We start from the raw sequence: 17,627 nt of genomic DNA, 5'->3' as shown, positions 1-17,627 counted from the left end.
AAAACGTCCGTACACCAGCAGAGGCGAACGTCCTGTGAAATTGCTGCATAACAACGCTATTTAAGCCGCGTATTGCTTCTGCGACAAAAGACGTCGTAATGAATATTGCTTGGGACAGCAGACATTGCTCCTTCAGATTTCCACCTCTTCTGAACGATGCAACGTCCCTTATCCGGTACGCACTTCCAATTAGTGGATGAGATTCAAAAATGGCTCGATGATCGGATCTAGAATCGTTGCATTTTTCCGTAATGGAATTTGTTAGTTGCCTGATAGACGTCTTAAATTTATACAAACCAATGGCGGGTTGATCGAGCAACTTGCTGAGATTCTTTTTAAATGAACTTTCAGTTTCACGGAAAAATTTGGATTGTTCATTTGTACACCTAACATTTGTAACTTTTACTGGAATCTAGGATTAGATATTGTCCAATTTTCTGTTTATTAACCCTTTGCACTCCGTCGTCGCCGCTGTGGCGGCATTGTAAGTGGAACTAACAGCTCCATTGTCGTTGCTGCGGGGACATTGTAAGATGTGCCATGTTTTTCCTAATGGCAAAGCTAGATTTTGAATCTTCCACAGAGGCGCACTCGCACCATTGTAAATAGCCTCGGAGTAGCAGGTAGCCCATAGTAAAAACGATTCAGAGTTTCTGGTAGGTCATGTTAAAAATTTCGAGGAGTGCAAAGGGTTAAAATTAAGTAATTACAATTAATAAGTGAATGGAAATCGTAGAAGTGAAAAAAATGTGGCGGCTTCGTATTCTTATTGGGGAAACTTAAATTTAATATTTATATATTGAAGATTACTTCACTTTGGATCTGTTAAGTTACGTGGTCTGTCGGCGACGTATACAACGGACCAAGAAGCAAATCAAACGTCAGCTTTTTTTTTCATTTCGCGAATATGCAAATGTTCGCCATCGATAGCGTCAGGATCGACCGTGTTTTCAGCCTTGGGATGCCGCCGAAGACATTGATTGTCCCGGATTTCCTAACTGTGAACGAAAGACGTCGCATCAACGACATTCTTTGTCACGTTTAACGAAAAACATGTGACGGTGCTTGCAAATTTCACTCCACTCGATTGTATCGACGTCTGTACGATCGAATAAAGGTGCTGAATAAAATGGCCAAAGTTATTTTCTTTCTGTAAAAAAAGCATAACTCTCTCCAGCCTTGCAAAACCTTTGCACAAGACCAATACGGAGGAGACCAAATTCGCCTCGATAGGCGAAACGAAGAGATTCTATTTGTACGAGTTAAGTGGTTAATTATGACATTTTCCAAGATATCGACACGATGAAAATATTCTAATGTTTCGTTATTTCAGCGCGAGCAAAAACTCACGATGTTTCGTAATAAGTATCAGCACGGATTCCTCTCCATTTTGTACAGCTGCGGCTCGTCTCCGCTAGAATTGTGGGATATGCACGTAAGTTTCCTTTAACGTATTGCAAACACGAGAGAAAATGTCGCATTAGAGACATTAATTAACCCTTTGACTACGAAAGACGTATAAATACTCTCTCACAGATTTATCAGTAGGGTAGAATAGAGGAATTACGATCACCTAACGCATATTATCTGTTTATATATTTTTACAATTAACATTAACAAAATTTAAAAACAAAACGAATTTTCAATAGAAAAACTAAACCGTCGCTGTTCGTGATTTCCTAACCCGTCTTGGGGTAATCACGAACGCTGCTTATTTTTTACAAAAGTCGCAGAAGCAGCCTCTAGACGTGCTCTGTCCATCGCTGCACTTTTCTCAGCAATCGTAACACATTATCCATTAGAGTTAAACGTTAGTGTTAAGATAGTTATACACGAAAAAGCTACTGCGTGCAATATTAGCGCATGGGACGGACTGGAGGCTGTTCTAGAACGTCCCAGCCCCCACTGAACCATCTTTTCTCCGCTTTACCCTCTGCTGTGCTCTCTGTCTACTGGTCCGGACGTGACGCCCTCGTATACAGGGTGACTGCGTTCGTTCCGCGTGTCTTGTTGCTTGAATACTGTTACTTGCACTGTCTTGTCTTTTTTTCTTTTCTTTTTGTGGGGTGATTCCTTTACATCCGCGCCTAGATGCTATGGCCTCTTTATCGGTTGCCTTTATGGTGTTACCGTCGATGAAGTTGGAAGGGCAGATGCCTGCATGAGTAGTACTTGCACTGCCTTGTCTCACTTGTCCCGGTTCTTTCATCCACGTTCGTCCTTCGAGAGGAGTGTCTTGGGGAATGTGGGAAGAAGGTCGGAAATTCGTCCTGTCCTGAGTTCTGGCGTTCACGTCCTTTGTCGGAAGAATAAGCTTGCGATACGTGAATTGCGTTCGTCCTTCGAGAGGAGTGTCTTGGGGAATGTGGGAAGAAGGTCGGAAATTCGTCCTGTCCGATGGGAAGGATGGGAAAATCTGAGTTCTGGCGTTCACGTCCTTTGTCGGAAGAATAAGCTTGCGATACGTGAATTACTATTGAGCAGAAGAGGCCAAAACGCTGAAAATTCTCCTTATAAAGTTAAATACATGCTGGGAAAATAGAACGTTCGAATCCTCAAAAATGGTAAATTAGTCGACCGTATCGTAAGCTTAGGGCAATCTGTTGGCCCAACACGTCCTTTACATTTTTCTTACGGTAGCATCTTATTTTATTTCTTTATTTTGGTCAATTGGAGTTTTCTCAATTTGGTAAGAGAGTGCGCCGCAGTCAAAGGGTTAATAAGATGAAGATGAAGAGAAAAATGTAGCAAGTAGAATTTAAGTGACTGACAAAATTGCGCAGGTGAAGAATGGTTACATTCGACGAGTCACGGACGAAGAGGTGAAGTCTCTGGCTCTGGAGATATCTGGAACCAATGTTACGACAACTTATATCTTCTGCCCGCGTGGTCCCCAAAAAACCCTCGGCATTAAGCTTCCCTTTTTAATTATGACCATCAAGAATATGAAGAAGTACTTCACGTTCGAGATAACAGTAAATTTCTTATGGAAATGATTTCGCAATTTTCTCAATTATCTTGTTTTCAATACAAGAAGAATATTTTCGAAATTGTGACGTTTCAAGGTTGGTACGTTGGAATTTTTTTCATAGTGAACTACTAAATGAAAAGTTTCAATTTTTTCGGGGGATGTAAATGTAACTTCCAGCTCCGATTTTTGAAAAGTAGAAATATTCCAAAATGGAAGAGTTATTCGCTAATTGAGAAGCTTCTTCTCGACTATCGGCCGCCATTGCTTGCATGGATTGGAAAGCGTCAAGTAAGAAATTCTGAATCAGAAATAAGAATGTATTATCTGCAATATAGCGTAGGATTTTTCAAAAATTCTAATTATTATAAAAATGGTGGCAGTTTGAAGAGGAAGAACCACTTTCTGCCAAAAATAATCAAACTTAAACATTCCTAAAAAATTGATTAATTGACATATCGAAAAAATCGTAAACTGAATTGTAGATAATACATTTCTATCTATAAATCAGAAAGAATGTTTTACTTCAGGCCTTTCAATTCTTATCAGCAATGGCGGCCAGCGATCGATATTCCAGTAGAAATGGTGTCACAGCAACCCCTCCATTTTGTGATACTTTTATTATTTTCAAATTCGAGAAAGAAGCTGAAAGTTACATTTATATCCTCTAAAAAAATTGAAGCTTTCCGTTTAGTGGTTACCCGTGAAAAAAATTCCCAAACTTTACGTATTTTTAGACTCCTCAGGGTGGCGTACCAAGCTTGGAACGTCACAATTTCGAAAAGTTTTCCTTTCTTTCGGCGGTGAACCCCCTTAATTAATTTTTAGTGGAATAACGGGTGTTGCTTTCGTTCTAATAGATACTCGACGACAAGGATATGCACAGGAGGTTCCGAATGAGTAATTTTCAGAGTACCACTCGAGTTCGACATTTTTGCACGTCGATGCCGATTGGTTTATCTGGGGGTTGGAATCAGATTCAATTTAATTTAGCGGATTTCACGCGTAGAGCGTACGGCACGAATTATGTCGAGACTACACGCATACAGATTCATGCAAATTGCAGGATTCGACGTATTTATTTTGCGGATAGGTATGAAATTAATCTGCTTTTCGCAATGTTAATAGAACTTGACGTTAATCTACTTATTTATTAATCTGAATTAATCTACTTGGACTTAAAAAATAAGTAATTTTCTCAGATCTTCGATTTTTATATATTTTTTTATATATCTTCAATTTTTCAACATGTTTCTGAAGAGATTAGTAATATTAAGGATATTCAATTTTTTTAAATGAAATTTATCATGTCTAACTAATAGTATTGTGGAGCAGTAATTTTTTTTAAATGAAATCTGAGAGTGAAATAATAGTTATTAATTATATTGCATATAATCAGTTTTCTATGTTGAAGAATATAGAATATTGAAATATTTAGTTATACTAAAATACTTACCCATACTGAAATTTGAATTACTTCAATTAATTAATTTAAATACTTACCCATGACATATAGTTTTGCGATTCTTTAGTTTATTAATTTTAAGTTTGTTAGAATAAAACATTTCCAAAGTATTACGATTAGAAAATTAGTAAAATTAGTGTTTTTATCGTTTTCATTATCGCGATTTATCTTTATTTAGTTTTTTATGTTGAATATTAATTAATTATTAAAACAATAATAAATTATAACAGACTTTATTCCGAAGATGAGCTACCAGAAGATTTTAAGCTCTTTCTACCAATGCATCGGAAGAAATGTGTTCGAGAAGCTGATGTGAAGAAAGTGGAAGAGAAGAAAAAACCTGAAGAAAGCGAACCTGAGGAACCACCACCGTTTGAAGCACACGAAGAAGGAGAAGAAGAAGAAGAAGAAGAAGAAGCTGAAGAAGCTGAGGAAGAACCTCTAGAAGAATTAGCTGAAGAGGAAGCTGAAGAAGAAGTGCAGAGGAAGTCTGAACTAAGGGAAGAAGACGAAGAAGAAGAGGAGGATGAAATTGAACCTCCGGAAATACGTGGCTATGATGCTGAAGACGAAGGAGATGACATTGAAGAACCTGGAGCTGTTCCTGTAGCAACTCCTGGCTACACCACGGAGGAAGAAACTGACGCAGAACAAGGTCAAGGCGACGAAGATGAGGAATACGAAGTTCAATAGAAGATAGCTTTGACTTCGTGTAGATTTGATGAAGTGTCTGTGCCTATGCAACTTCAAATAGCATTTGAAGAAATTTTGCTGTAAATAAATTGAAGTTTAATAAATTCTGATTTGTTTAAAAGATTCCTAGATGAAATGTTGAAAGAATAATAAAAACTTGTGTTTTAGAAATATTTCAAGAGGGCAGTATGTGTAAAGTGTACTGATATATAATAAGCAGATACAAATATAGATGTGGTTAACTTATAGAGTTCATTATTTATACTTTGTACATTTTTTTTTTTTCTTCTTTTTGGTAAAAAAATATACAGTGTCGTTTAAGATTTAATTCTAATCTCGAAAACATAGGACTAAAATTATGGGGTGTGTAGTGTGATATAAATCAAAGAAGTCATTGTGACAGTACGTATACTGTTTCGTACAATAAAAACATAAAATATAAAATAAAAATTTATTTAGCATTTATTGTTTATTATTATGGTACGTCATAGTCGTCATCTTCTCTTTTTCTTTTCATAGAATCTTCTACTTCCATTTTAACAGGAGGCATTGCTTGTCCTGAGGAAATTTGTATTTTTGGCTTAGCTACTTGTGCCTTTACTGTAGCTGCTCCTGCTGTGGCTACACATATAAATAATCAACATAAAAAAAACAATAAAAATCATAACAACAAATTTTATTACTATCACTTAAGTAATTTGTGTCTTACATATTTGTGTTCTTAATGAAATATGAGTTGAAGGGATAGATGTTTGGAAGTGTAGGACACGGAAGGGATCTATGGAATAATGCACAATTATAGAATTAATGCTTGAAATTTATTTTTACAGTTTTACGTATCGTTTACCTGTTGAAAATTTCAGGACAGGCTTCGGCATTGAAATAGTTTGAGTTCTAGCAACCGTTGCAAGAGTTCCCGGTCTTTTGACAATAGAAAGACCAGTTTTATTGCTTTCAACTTTGATTTTAGATTGACCACCTTGAATATTATTTCCAACTAAAGAATGCAATGGTTTTCCAACCACTTTCTTTGTTGCATTTTTTAGTTTATAATTTGTTGCATTTAAACAATATCTATCAGGAGGTAACCTGAGACCATTACTTGGTTTAACAAATGGAAGTGGAATATTGTTTTTTGTCCGAGCAACATCTAGTAATACATCTCTTGGTGGTGGATTTGTAAATGTACGTTCTAATTGCATCTTAACTGCTAATCTAACATCATCCAAATCGATGAATTTCTTTTTTGCATGATTCGCATAAATTCTACTATCATCTAATATGCAAGTAACATAACCTGTAGATCATTTTAGAATTTATTTTTTACGCACATTGTAAAATTATGAAAGAAGAAGTCATATACATGTAATTATACAGTGTAATACCTATACAAAATTTTAAATAAATTGTAAACATAAAATACTTACGATACGTAAATTCAAGCAACTGGTTTATAACTTTCGGCTCGTAATCTGTAATTCCCATATCTTTCATAATTGACATTATTACTTGGGCATCCTTTGGAATATGTTTTACGTGACTCATGGTTTTCACTTTCTCTGTCATTTTAAAATATATTACTAATACATAAATTGCACTTTGTACAATAACTTAAGATCACAACTATAAATATTTAAGGTTAGCATTGCAAGTCAAAATCCGACAGAAAATCATGAAGTTTTCACCACTGACATTGCAGTAGTACCGCTACTGAACTTTAAAAACTTACAGTATGAAAAATTTGTCATTTTTACGTTCTGTAATAGATAACGATATTACCATTGACGTGTGAGTTTTTCCCAAATTATGAAAATAGTAATGTTGACAAATGTCGAGAAAATCTGAAAATTTGTATTACGCGCTTCATGTTTTATGTTGTTGCGTAGATTCTTGGGGAATTTGAGGGAATTGCGCCTGCTGGTTTAGTAAATTTAATGAATGAGAAAGTGTAACGTTGAATCTTTTACAGAACAATAAATAACTTGGTAAGGATAAGGATGAACGAAATGTTTAACTATTTCTTTTATTATAAAATAATACGTCTAGACTCTGAAGGAGGGAAAGCGAATGAATCTTCATGCGTTGTAGATATTCATTATTCAATGTTAACATGTGTTTCTTAAATAATAATCTCCAGTTAAATTAAAGATTCTATATAAGATTATTTGAAGATAAAGGTACTAGCAGAATAAGCATAATAAAAGTGCCCCTAAACTAAATGAAACGTGTGATACGTCAATTGAAAGAGCTTCGCAGAAAAACCATTTCGACAAAGTTTTAGCCCTGTACCCCTATTATTAGGGTAGTTATCGACCTAAACAACATTTTCATTTCATACTTGATTTCTTTTGTTCTATCTGATAAAAAATTCTTGGATAAAAAATTTCAGAAAATCTGAGAGTGACCTCTGGTGTCAAGGAGTGTAAAGAAAGGTATAAACACCTCTTGCTGTCACTAGATGTCACTCTTACGTGTACGGAACGGTAAAAAATAGTGGTCTTTAATTTTTTCAACTATGACGCAGTATTCTGAAAAATCTGAAAAAATTATGAGTTAATAAACATAGCAGGCAGCTTCTACTGTAAAAATGTAAATGTTGTCATATCTGATTATTTGATAACTTCAATAAAAAATTGGCATTTGAAATGTTATTTAATTTTTTAAAAATAGGTTTTTCATTCAGAACATCTGAACAAATTCTCAGGTATGTAACACTCTGACTATAATATCTCAGATTTTTTTCATAATTTTTGAACAAAAGAAATCAAGTATGAAATGAAAATGATGTTTAAGCCGATAACTGAATACCCTAATAATAGGGATAAATGGCTAAAACTTTGTCGAAATGGTTTTCCTAGGAAGCTCTTTCGATTGACGTATCACACGTTTCATTTGCTTTAGGGGCACTTTTACCATACTTATTCGGTTTGACTATCGGTACTACGCATTTGTTTATTAATACATATTTCCTTTAAAGCGAGTGCTTTACACCTCAGCAATGTTTTTGTGCGTAGCGACGACGATAAACATTTATCTAAACAAACAATTGTAAATAGTAATCGATGAAATTTTACAGTCTATTATATGCATATGTTATCGAGTTCTTTTGTTCATTGCTTCGGCTACGTTGCTGCACAATTTGAATTTGGCGCGCTTCAGTTCGCAATGCAGGGCGCCACATGAGCCACATAACAATGTCAAAGTTATCGTCAAGCTACCGTCAGTGTGGCAGCCCTTACAATAGTGTGTAGCATATTTCAATTGAATTTAGTTAGCGAGTTGGTGGCTTACCATCAAACCGTCTTTTAGAGACTTCGTCATCAAAGAAATTTGTATTGTATAAAAACCAACATGAATATTACGTCAGCAGGTATATTATTTATTTAGAATATAATAATGTATTATTTTTTTTTTATTATCTTTATTTATTACTAAATTTTCACATCGAATCGTAACAGTAGACATGCAATGATTTGCAAATCCCGTGTATCCTAACCTCTCACTTTGTATTCGAAATACCAAATATAATTGTTTATATGAATTTATTCTTAACACACGTGTGTTGCGAGATGATTTTACATTATTGAAACTCTTCGTTTAATTTAATAAGGTTTTTTTTGTTTTTTTCAGCTGGTATTATTTCCCTCCTTGAAGAGCCAATGCCAGAGTTGAAGGTGTTTGATTTAAAAAAATTAGATATGATAGTGGATGAATTTTGGCCTGAAATTTCTGAGGCCATAGAAAAAATGTGTGTAAAATAAGTGTCATTTATTTTTTGTTACAGTTAGGTGAGTTCTGTACTTTAACAGTGTATTGCTCGTGTTTTAGTGAAATTCTTCATGAAGATATATCATTCCCACAACATGATTTAGCTGCATTAGTTGCTAGTAAAGTATACTATCATTTAGGAAGTTTTGAAGATTCTCTTACTTATGCTCTTGGAGCTGGAGAGCTCTTTGATGTCAATGCTCGTAATGAATATGTTGATACTACCATAGGTATTAGCACTACTTTGTAGGATTAATAAATATAAATATATTTAATATTTTTTCTGGATCTAATTTCATCTTTATTTCAATGTTGTTTTAGCCAAATGTATTGATTATTACACTCAGCAACGTGTGTTGGAAGCTGAAGGAAAATTACCACGTGGTAGTACGGGAATTGACCCAAGATTAAAAGGAATTGTGAATAGAATGTTTCAACGGTGTTTAGATGATAATCAATATAGACAAGCTCTAGGTCTTGCTCTTGAAACAAGAAGAATGGACATTTTTGAAGCTGCAATTATGCAGTCTGTAAGCTGACATTAATTTGTAAAATATAAGTAACATCAGAACTTTACATTTATATTTATAAATATTTTTATTGCAGGATGATGTTAATGGCATGTTGTCTTATGCATTTCAAGTTGTCATGAGTCTTATTCAAAATCGTGGTTTTCGTAATACCGTACTTCGTTGCCTAGTGAGCCTTTATCGAAACCTAGGAACACCAGATTATGTCAACATGTGTCAGTGTTTGATATTTCTTGATGATCCATTAGCTGTTGCTGAACTTCTAGACAGATTGAGCAAAGGTTCACAAGATTGTGTTCTCATGGCCTATCAAATTGCATTTGATTTATATGAATCAGCAACTCAACAGTTCCTTGGTCGTGTCTTACAAGCTCTCAGAGCAACAGCTCCCATTCCAGGAGCTCTTATGGTTAAACCAATTGTAAAAGCAGCTCCAAAAGTAACTACCGAAAGCAGTTCTGAATCTACGGCAATGGAAACCGAAACCAGTACTACACCAGCTCCAGAGGAAAAATCTGAACGTAGCGTTGAAAGTTTGGTAGGTTTAAGAAATTTCACTTGGAAGTAATAGTATCTATTAATTTGTTTAATTAACTTTTCGTTTCTTGTTTCGTTTGTTTAGAATGCCGAAGAACGCGAACAGCAAGAACGTGTGGATGCTTTGTCCAGTATATTAGGTGGAGAAATTTCAATCGATTTGCACCTGCAATTTTTAATTCGTAGTAATCATACCGATATGTTAATATTGAAAAATACTAAAGATACTATACGTGTTTCTATCTGTCACACTGCCACCGTAATCGCGAACGCGTACATGCACTCTGGAACTACTAGCGATCAATTTTTAAGGTAAATATTTATTACTATTTTCAATTAGTTTAATTGCATCTATTATCGTACGCAATATTCTTAAGAAGTATATTTGTCTTTTATTTACTTTTCTCTGTTTTGTATTTCAGAGATAACTTAGAATGGTTGGCGCGGGCCACGAATTGGGCCAAATTAACAGCAACAGCGTCTTTAGGAGTAATTCATAGGGGTCATGAACAAGAAGCTTTAGCTTTAATGCAATCTTATCTCCCACGAGACACCAGTGCAGGAGCGGGTTATTCTGAAGGAGGTGGTTTATACGCGTTAGGACTTATTCATGCGAACCACGGCGCTGCAATAACAGATTATTTACTGGGCCAGCTGAAGGACGCACAGAATGAAGTACGTATACAGTTTTTCTTTTACCACACAATCACTGTACAAGCGAGCAATTCCTAATGTTTTTTCTGTTTTGTTTACAGATGGTTCGTCACGGCGGCTGCTTAGGACTAGGTCTCGCGGCCATGGGTTCGCACAGGCAGGATGTATACGAACAGTTAAAGTTTAACCTTTATCAGGACGACGCTGTTACCGGCGAGGCAGCAGGCATTGCCATGGGTATGGTTATGCTAGGATCAAAGTCAACCCAGGCAATAGAAGATATGGTTGCGGTAAGTCGAAGGAAATATTTCAGCGGATAGATAGCAGAAATGATTTATTTTCACATGATATTATATACAATGTGGTAAACATGAATATTTTTATCCACCGACCGCGTAAGGTGGTTGGCTTCTAGTTTTGAAATCGTAAGTTCCCCTGGCACTGCAAACAAAATTCATAGAAATTAAGCAATACAATTTAATATAAGTTAGATTAAACTTAACTAGACAAATTTAATTTACGAACAAAATTAGCAATACAACATGGTGTAACAGTGAAGTAAGATGAAACAGACCTTGAACTGAGAGTAGGGCCTCCCATGTACACCTTTAAACCTCCGTTTTTAGGTGTACCGAGGAAACCTCTTGGATTTGTAATAGATTCACTGTAGTACTCATAACTGCGTCCGTGCGCGCAGGCACCTGTTCCATAAATTTACATTATCGAATGTACGAAGAGTACTTTTCAAGTTCAAGTCTGCGAGGAAAAATCTTCAACGTCTCTTACCAAGTAAATCATTGTTGCAACCTGGTTGATTTCTTCCTCCGTTGGCGAAAAAATCAGAGGTACCTACAGAGGTATCCATTCCCAGCAGACCAGCACATGTGTGAATAACTTGGACGTTCTTTGCGTGCGAGCTATCAACTCTATTGTTAGATTCTTTGTTTTGGAACATGGGTTTAGCCGGGTCCAGAGCTATAATTGCAAACGGTGGAAGATCTAATTACCTTCATGTCACCATAACAGTAATCGTTCATCGTAACGTAACAAATCAAGTGTTACCAAAAATCTTAAATTTCGCATGTTTCACAATATCAAATTTACCAGTGCTAGTTTTTTCTGTATAATGACTATACCTGTCAATTTCTGAGTCAAAAGTGAACATCTGAGTTCTTACTCTTTGATTACCAAAGGCCAATTAATTTGCTTGCACTGTTATTAATCTGATATTGAAATTTTCTGTCGCTCTCTTCTTTCGAAACAAAATTTAATTTTCTATATCGTTACTCACCGATCACTTCTGCTACATTCGACACAAGTCGCGCGCTCAAACTCGCGACGTGAGCACCAAGAGAATGTCCGATTAATTTCGTGTTGGATGGATTCAAACCAGCCTTGCTGCGCAAGAAATTTACGAAAGAAGCTACGTGTGCAGCCACGTCTGGCACGCTCTTCGCAACAACAGAGTAAGCTATGTTGTGTGCTATCGAGCTCCAGTCAATAACGACGACGTTGCAGTCCAGAGCTTTGAGGAAAGCTACGAACAAAATTTTCGTTCGGTAAACGAGAAGATTAACGTTTATGTGAGATTTGCCGATGAAATTTGCTTACCATCGCGTATCAAGGTGCAGGCTGAAGAGGTACCAGAGCTCTTCCAACCATGAGCGACTAAGATCGTTGGTTTGTTTGCTCCCCATTGACTACCCCGTACGGAGTTTATGTCATTCAGTTTCAGGACATGTCCATTTTGTCGGTTGTTTCTGAAATAGAAAGAATTATAATATTTTTTTTTATTAATAACATTATGGAGTTTTCTCGTTATTCTGCTAGTAAAAGTGTAAATATACACTTTTGAAAAGCGTAATGGTATCTTTTTTTTTTTTTCTTTCAATAGGTACTTTGAAACGTGAAAGTGGCATTAATTAGAGTAATAAATAGATTTAGAGTTTAGAGTGTAGTTGTATAAAGTTCAAAGGATACATTACCTTTCGACTATTTTATAATTTTTCAAACCTCGGTATTTGCATGAAATTTGATAGAAATGAGAATAGAGTAAATAAAATAATTCATTCAGGTTAATTAGCAGAGAATCCTAAAGATATACAAAAAGTGCATATTTATGCCCAATTTCAGCGTTTGGTGTTATATTAAAGTTAAAAAAAAAAAAAAATTCGGTTCGTGTCCAATATTTTTCAATACAGGTAAAAAAGGTATCAGAAAAAAAATATAATTTTCTTTTGTAAATCAGTGAAAAATGTATACTTTTTTGTCAGATCGGCGAAAAAATATAATACATTTTCAGGTGTGCCGTAGAATTTTAGTAATTAGTTCACCAGTGCCGTGAGATTAAAAATCGCTGCAGTATATCAAAGCGTATTCTCTTCTAAAAACAGATTAATATGAAAACCATTCTAACCGTGTGAAAAGTGTGAAAGTAATTTCGTTCACATTTGCGGCCAAAGCGCTTCGTTCCTCCAAAGTCAGTGGCGTATTGTCGATTTTAATCAGATAAGGTACACCTTCTTCGTTGGGGAAAACCGTGTAATTTGCCCGCATCAACGAAGTGAGCAGGGCAGGATATACTGTAAAAAAAAGTGTCTTTCGTTGTCAAACTGTTCGATTGTTTAACCTGTTAACTGGATACACCATTCAACCAAAAAAATAAATTCTTCTATCTTACAAAAAAAAAGAGAAAAAATGACAAGCAATTGTTTCACTTTGATCCTTGGAAATGTGTATAAAGAGGTAATAAGAGTAGAATTAAAGACAAATAATCTTTGAATAAAGAAACTATTTTGTTGGTAAATATTTGTAAAACAATGTCGAGTTAACTCGTCTTTCTTAGTTAACAGGTTAATACTATTTTATTCGAGGAATATTTTCATACGAACTTAGAGCCAAAGCTGCTGGGGCAACCATTGTCGTTACCGTAGATCTCCACGCTCCGCAGGATAGTTGATCTTGTTAGCTGTCGCACTTTAGCGTCGCTTCTTTTATACCTTTAAGAGAAATAATGGTTTCGCACTTGAGTATTACATACAACAGTTGATAAGTGATCGATACTCGACTGATACTCAATCTGTAGTTACGAGTGTTGGGAAAAGTTAGTTTAGCGCCGTAGGTTTAACGGTGACACGTTATTCGAGTTGGAAATGCGTTTCTGACGAGGATTTTTCAATCAAATTTGAGAAGTTTATTTATCGAAAATAGGTTTATAAAAATTTCTTAAATAAAGAAAAAGAAGGTACGAATAAATAGCTACATTAATTTACGAGGCTTTAAAGGGAGAATTGTGGTAGATTTTTAATTACAGAATTTTAGGGAAAATTAGTAGTATTTTAGTTAAAAGAAATAGAAATAAATAGCTACATTAATTTACGAGGCTTTAAAGGGAGAATTGTGGTAGATTTTTAATTTCAGAATCTTAGTAAAAATTAGTAATAAATAAGTACATCAATCTGTGAGACTTTGAAGGGAGACTTGTGATAGATTTTTAATCGTAGAATATTAATAAAAATTAGTAGGATTTTAGTAGAATTTTAATCTTCAGATTCGATTTTTATTTTTAATACTCATTGCGCTTTATGTAATTTGTAATCTTGGCAAAGTGCTTCAGTGCTTGCCCAAGAACTGTAACGTACCCGATTTTTCTTCGCTTATATTCATTGTCTTGTTTATTCAGGAACACATGTGAACAAATATAACCGGTGTATCTAAATCACCGACTGAACAGCCATTGAATTAAATGCTATTTTAAACACAATTTTTATAAAAATTGTTTCAACATGAACAAGACGTGATACCTGCGCAATGAACAGGTGTAGATAAGGAGAGCACCTGTTGAAATTGAAAATTTTGCTTTATTATTGTTTAAATATTTCGCAGTTTAGAGCTTTGCATCTGTGAAAAGTGAAAACTTACGCGTCAGTTGAACGATTTTTTAAACATCGTATCTGTAATTGTTCATTGAAAATTGTTATAATGTTGTGTCGATAAATGAAAATTAAGATAACCATTATCGTGACCATCGAACGTGATCGAACGATCGAAAGATTAGGCAACTCGAAGTAGCGTTGATTGTTTGATGAATTATTATCTGAATGAAATTACTGTAGAACTTAAACAGCTATTTTTTAAGTTCACATTAAAGTATTCCCTATCGTAATTAGAATTCGTTCTTTTTGTGTGAAAATTTTAAAGTCCCGAATCTTGAGATATTTTTTTTTACAGATGATTGATAATTTATAATTGTAGGTAATTGGGAGCGCTAGTAGAAACAATATTTTTTTTAGAAAAATATATTTATTAAATGATAAAAATGATGTAAAATTAAAATATACGAACATAACAGAATTCCATGCATAATGCATAGTAGTTTAGTTACGAGATACGAAAAATCAGATTTCCTTGTAGCATTCCATTTCTTTCTGCGGTATTCGAAGATTCCTAATTAATATTTCAATATCGATCGAAAGGAGGAAATTTCTCAAATCGTTTTCTTTTTCTGTACAATTTCTTATCGAGGATTACGTCGATTAGAAATCGCGTAAGAATGTACTTGCTTTTCAAAATCTTTTCGTTGCAATCTCTGTTTCTTAACATATTGCACCTCCAATTTGCGTCGTTTCTTAGTTCCGAAAGGTTGTAATTCGCAATTTCATTCAAATATTGCGATGTATAATCTTAGAGACGGATATGAATACAGCGTTAATTCTTGGTCAATGTAAAATTACTTGTCGTACGTTCGATTTGAGAAGCGAGGAATGAAAGTTTTTGAAATATTTGTTCATTTCGTCACGGAAAAGATAAGAATTATTTTTCCAGATTTCCATCACAGTGCGCTAAAAACGTTGACTAACATTAACGCAACTGAGAAGTAACGAAATAAGGGAAATAAAGGTGGAATACAGTATTTAGAAATGTTGACTTCACTACAGAGAGAGTATTTTTGAAGTTTTCATCGTATAATTTTATGTTTCTATTATTTTCTATCCTTTCATTATTTTTTGAAATAATAGAAAACTTATTTCTATCCACCTAGGAAATAATTAAAAAAAAGAAAGTGATCACTTTTGGCACATCGAGGGGAGAAAAATTTGAGCGTTAAAGGGTTAAATACTATTCAGAGGTAGCCATCATACCTACGATAAAAATAAAAATAAAATAAAATAAAATAAAAGGTAGCACATTTCTCATAGGTGGTGTACAGAGAGTAGTATCGCGCGTGTCGTCTTGACCCATTTATTTGCGGGAATCTTATTCGTGAAATAACAGAGCCCACGTGGATGTTGCATCTTCCGCCGAATAACAATGAAATCCACTTACTGTTGGCACAGAGAAATAGGTGCAGAAGAAAATGCGTCGCTTTGTCATGGGCTGTTTTACCTGTCCGCGGACTTGCGGTTGAATTTCATTTTACCGGAGGAAACATGGCCGCGCGATTTCCTTGTCCCGCGACTCTCCACTTTGTTATCGTTCGAATAAGAAAAAATATCGTATAGCAGCTTTTTCTACGATACAGATTAAAAGATTTATGTAATTGCATCGTGTAATCGATCGGCGTAGTGACGATTCCTCGAATTGTGTATCTTGGAGAGCGATGTTTTGAGATGTCGATAGCCACCGCTTTTGTGTGCTGCTCTAATTACTATTGATAAGTGTAACGAAAGATTGAGAATCCTGTTTTTCAGAGTTTTTAATTTGATGCTTGAAATGAGGAATATTATTCGTGTTTTGGATAAGGATTCTGTTTCCTTTGTGATCATTTATCTGATTTATACACGGTTTGCAATATGTTTTCGCAAGAAATTATAATTCTTGTTGGGCTGTAGGTTTTTTATTTTAATTTCCATTACAAATTAAAACATTTGAAATTGTGCAGTTCCTTGGAAACGTCATTCGTCGGTGATTTCTTGGAAAGTCGGAATGGTTGTTTAGAATAAATAGTAATTCGGCAGTTTTCTACCGTTCGTGGAACAGTATACGTGTGTTTTTTTGCATAACAACGTTTAATTACTTAATTTAATTGATTTGCTAATTTAAGTACCGAGTTTAATTGATTAAACGAAAAGACTAGGATAGTGAGCTTAGAGCATAGTGAGTTTATGTTTGCAATATAAAAAGATAATAGAATTTAGATGGAAGCAAAGCAGGTTAGAGTAAAGGATACGAATAAAATGAAAACTACTCTTAACTCATTTATTTTTCATATTTTTATATTTTAATTTGCGAATACTCCACAGTTCTTATTTTTCATAATTCCTGAAAATTTGCCAGTGGCTAAAATTAAATTAGCCTGCAAAGGCAAATTTCACTTCGTAGATTATTATTTTATAAATTTCCTAACAACCTAGCCTGTTTACTCCAAAATATTTATTCGAGAAATAAAATAAAATTTATTTACATTTAATCTGTGAGAACTCCACAGTTTTTATTTTTCTCGATTCCTGAAAATTTGCCAGTGGCTGAAATTAAATTACCCTGCAAAGGCGAATTTCACCTCGTAGATTATTATTTTATAAATTTACCGATAACCTAATCCATTTACTCTAAAATATTTATTTGAAAAATAAGAAATGTTATTCAAAACTACGTAAGAAGTACGAGGGTCAATTTTCGTCACACAATTTTGTCTTTCGTCTGTTTCAGTACGCCCAAGAAACTCAGCACGAGAAGATCCTTCGAGGATTAGCTGTGGGTATTGCGTTCACCATGTATGGTCGCCTGGAGGAAGCTGATCCTCTGGTCACTTCTCTTTGTGCTGACAAGGATCCGATACTTCGTAGAAGCGGCATGTACACCCTTGCGATGGCCTATTGCGGAACCGGAAACAACCAGGCCATCAGGAAGTTACTACACGTTGCTGTAAGTTTTCATCTTCAAACGCAAATCGATTTTGATGTTTGCCCTTTCTTTTGCCTTATTTTTCCTTGAATTATTTCAAACGTGGGTTGTTGAAAAAGGGAAACGAAGTAGCTGTCAGAAGCGAGAAGAAAAGAGTTTATATTTGTTT

General features: G+C 34.8%; 5 protein-coding genes across 7 annotated transcripts in view; 3 read left to right on the top strand and 2 right to left on the bottom strand.

Annotated features, from left to right (window-relative positions):
- LOC108572263 overlaps positions 1–1,045 on the top strand; it is a 1,886-nt gene extending 841 nt beyond the window's left edge. Inside the window, 2 exon segments of the mRNA XM_017934463.1 lie at positions 831–887; positions 889–1,045. Coding sequence (XP_017789952.1) covers positions 831–887; positions 889–1,045 — 214 coding nt within the window.
- Positions 1,046–1,351: 306 nt separating this feature from the next.
- On the top strand, positions 1,352–5,126 carry LOC108572262 (cilia- and flagella-associated protein 20-like). The gene is made up of 4 exons (XM_017934462.1): positions 1,352–1,435; positions 2,784–2,975; positions 3,829–4,061; positions 4,664–5,126. Exons 1-4 carry the CDS (start codon positions 1,352–1,354, stop codon positions 5,124–5,126), a joined length of 972 nt encoding a protein of 323 aa, XP_017789951.1.
- A 453-nt stretch (positions 5,127–5,579) lies between these two features.
- Positions 5,580–6,968, bottom strand: LOC108572423 (transcription initiation factor TFIID subunit 9). 2 transcript variants are annotated; one of them, XM_017934661.1, is made up of 4 exons: positions 6,906–6,968; positions 6,554–6,685; positions 5,974–6,423; positions 5,580–5,747 (listed from the first exon to the last, which is right to left on the bottom strand). In XM_017934661.1, exons 2-4 carry the CDS (start codon positions 6,669–6,671, stop codon positions 5,602–5,604), a joined length of 714 nt encoding a protein of 237 aa, XP_017790150.1. In that variant the 5' UTR covers positions 6,672–6,685; positions 6,906–6,968; the 3' UTR covers positions 5,580–5,601. The 2 variants fall into 2 exon arrangements, with proteins under 2 accessions (XP_017790150.1, XP_017790149.1); XM_017934660.1 differs by lacking the exon at positions 6,906–6,968 and having other exon boundaries at positions 6,554–6,804.
- Positions 6,969–8,418: 1,450 nt separating this feature from the next.
- Positions 8,419–17,627, top strand: part of LOC108572486 (26S proteasome non-ATPase regulatory subunit 1) — an 88,727-nt gene continuing 79,518 nt past the window's right edge. For both annotated transcript variants that reach the window (XM_017934735.1, XM_017934734.1), the window contains exons 1-9: positions 8,419–8,496; positions 8,757–8,874; positions 8,955–9,124; positions 9,216–9,424; positions 9,501–9,962; positions 10,047–10,273; positions 10,384–10,636; positions 10,717–10,905; positions 17,264–17,479. In XM_017934735.1, coding sequence (XP_017790224.1) covers positions 8,478–8,496; positions 8,757–8,874; positions 8,955–9,124; positions 9,216–9,424; positions 9,501–9,962; positions 10,047–10,273; positions 10,384–10,636; positions 10,717–10,905; positions 17,264–17,479 — 1,863 coding nt within the window. In that variant the 5' untranslated portion in view covers positions 8,419–8,477. The remainder of the gene's footprint in view (positions 8,497–8,756; positions 8,875–8,954; positions 9,125–9,215; positions 9,425–9,500; positions 9,963–10,046; positions 10,274–10,383; positions 10,637–10,716; positions 10,906–17,263; positions 17,480–17,627) is intronic.
- Positions 10,960–13,605, bottom strand: LOC108572489 (pancreatic lipase-related protein 2-like). Its single transcript, XM_017934737.1, has 7 exons — positions 13,507–13,605; positions 13,032–13,197; positions 12,227–12,375; positions 11,907–12,152; positions 11,402–11,590; positions 11,190–11,316; positions 10,960–11,056 (listed from the first exon to the last, which is right to left on the bottom strand). The coding sequence occupies exons 1-7, from the start codon at positions 13,532–13,534 to the stop codon at positions 10,996–10,998; spliced, it is 966 nt and encodes a 321-aa protein (XP_017790226.1). The 5' UTR covers positions 13,535–13,605; the 3' UTR covers positions 10,960–10,995.

This window comes from Habropoda laboriosa, unplaced genomic scaffold (genome assembly GCF_001263275.1).
Source record: "Habropoda laboriosa isolate 0110345459 unplaced genomic scaffold, ASM126327v1 scaffold65, whole genome shotgun sequence".
In the NCBI taxonomy this organism is placed as follows: Eukaryota; Metazoa; Arthropoda; class Insecta; order Hymenoptera; family Apidae; genus Habropoda; species Habropoda laboriosa.
This window is presented reverse-complemented; position numbering and strand designations above follow the sequence as displayed.

Bases quoted from the DNA above. Each gene is read 5' to 3' on its own strand.
- LOC108572262 (XM_017934462.1), top strand. From the start codon at position 1,352: ATGTTTCGTAATAAGTATCAGCACGGATTCCTCTCCATTTTGTACAGC. The intron at 1,436-2,783 runs GTAAGTTTCCTT...AAAATTGCGCAG, and splicing joins TAGAATTGTGGGATATGCAC to GTGAAGAATGGTTACATTCG. The intron at 2,976-3,828 runs GTAAATTTCTTA...TCGTTCTAATAG, and splicing joins ACTTCACGTTCGAGATAACA to ATACTCGACGACAAGGATAT.
- LOC108572423 (XM_017934660.1), bottom strand. From the start codon at position 6,692: ATGACAGAGAAAGTGAAAACCATGAGTCACGTAAAACATATTCCAAAG. The intron at 6,424-6,553 runs GTAAGTATTTTA...AATGATCTACAG, and splicing joins GTTGCTTGAATTTACGTATC to GTTATGTTACTTGCATATTA. The intron at 5,748-5,973 runs GTAAACGATACG...TTATATGTGTAG, and splicing joins TGTCCTGAAATTTTCAACAG to CCACAGCAGGAGCAGCTACA.
- LOC108572489 (XM_017934737.1), bottom strand. From the start codon at position 13,534: ATGGTTGCCCCAGCAGCTTTGGCTCTAA. The intron at 13,198-13,506 runs GTTCGTATGAAA...TTTTTTTTACAG, and splicing joins CCCAGCAGCTTTGGCTCTAA to TATATCCTGCCCTGCTCACT. The intron at 12,153-12,226 runs GTAAGCAAATTT...TTTTGTTCGTAG, and splicing joins CTGCACCTTGATACGCGATG to CTTTCCTCAAAGCTCTGGAC.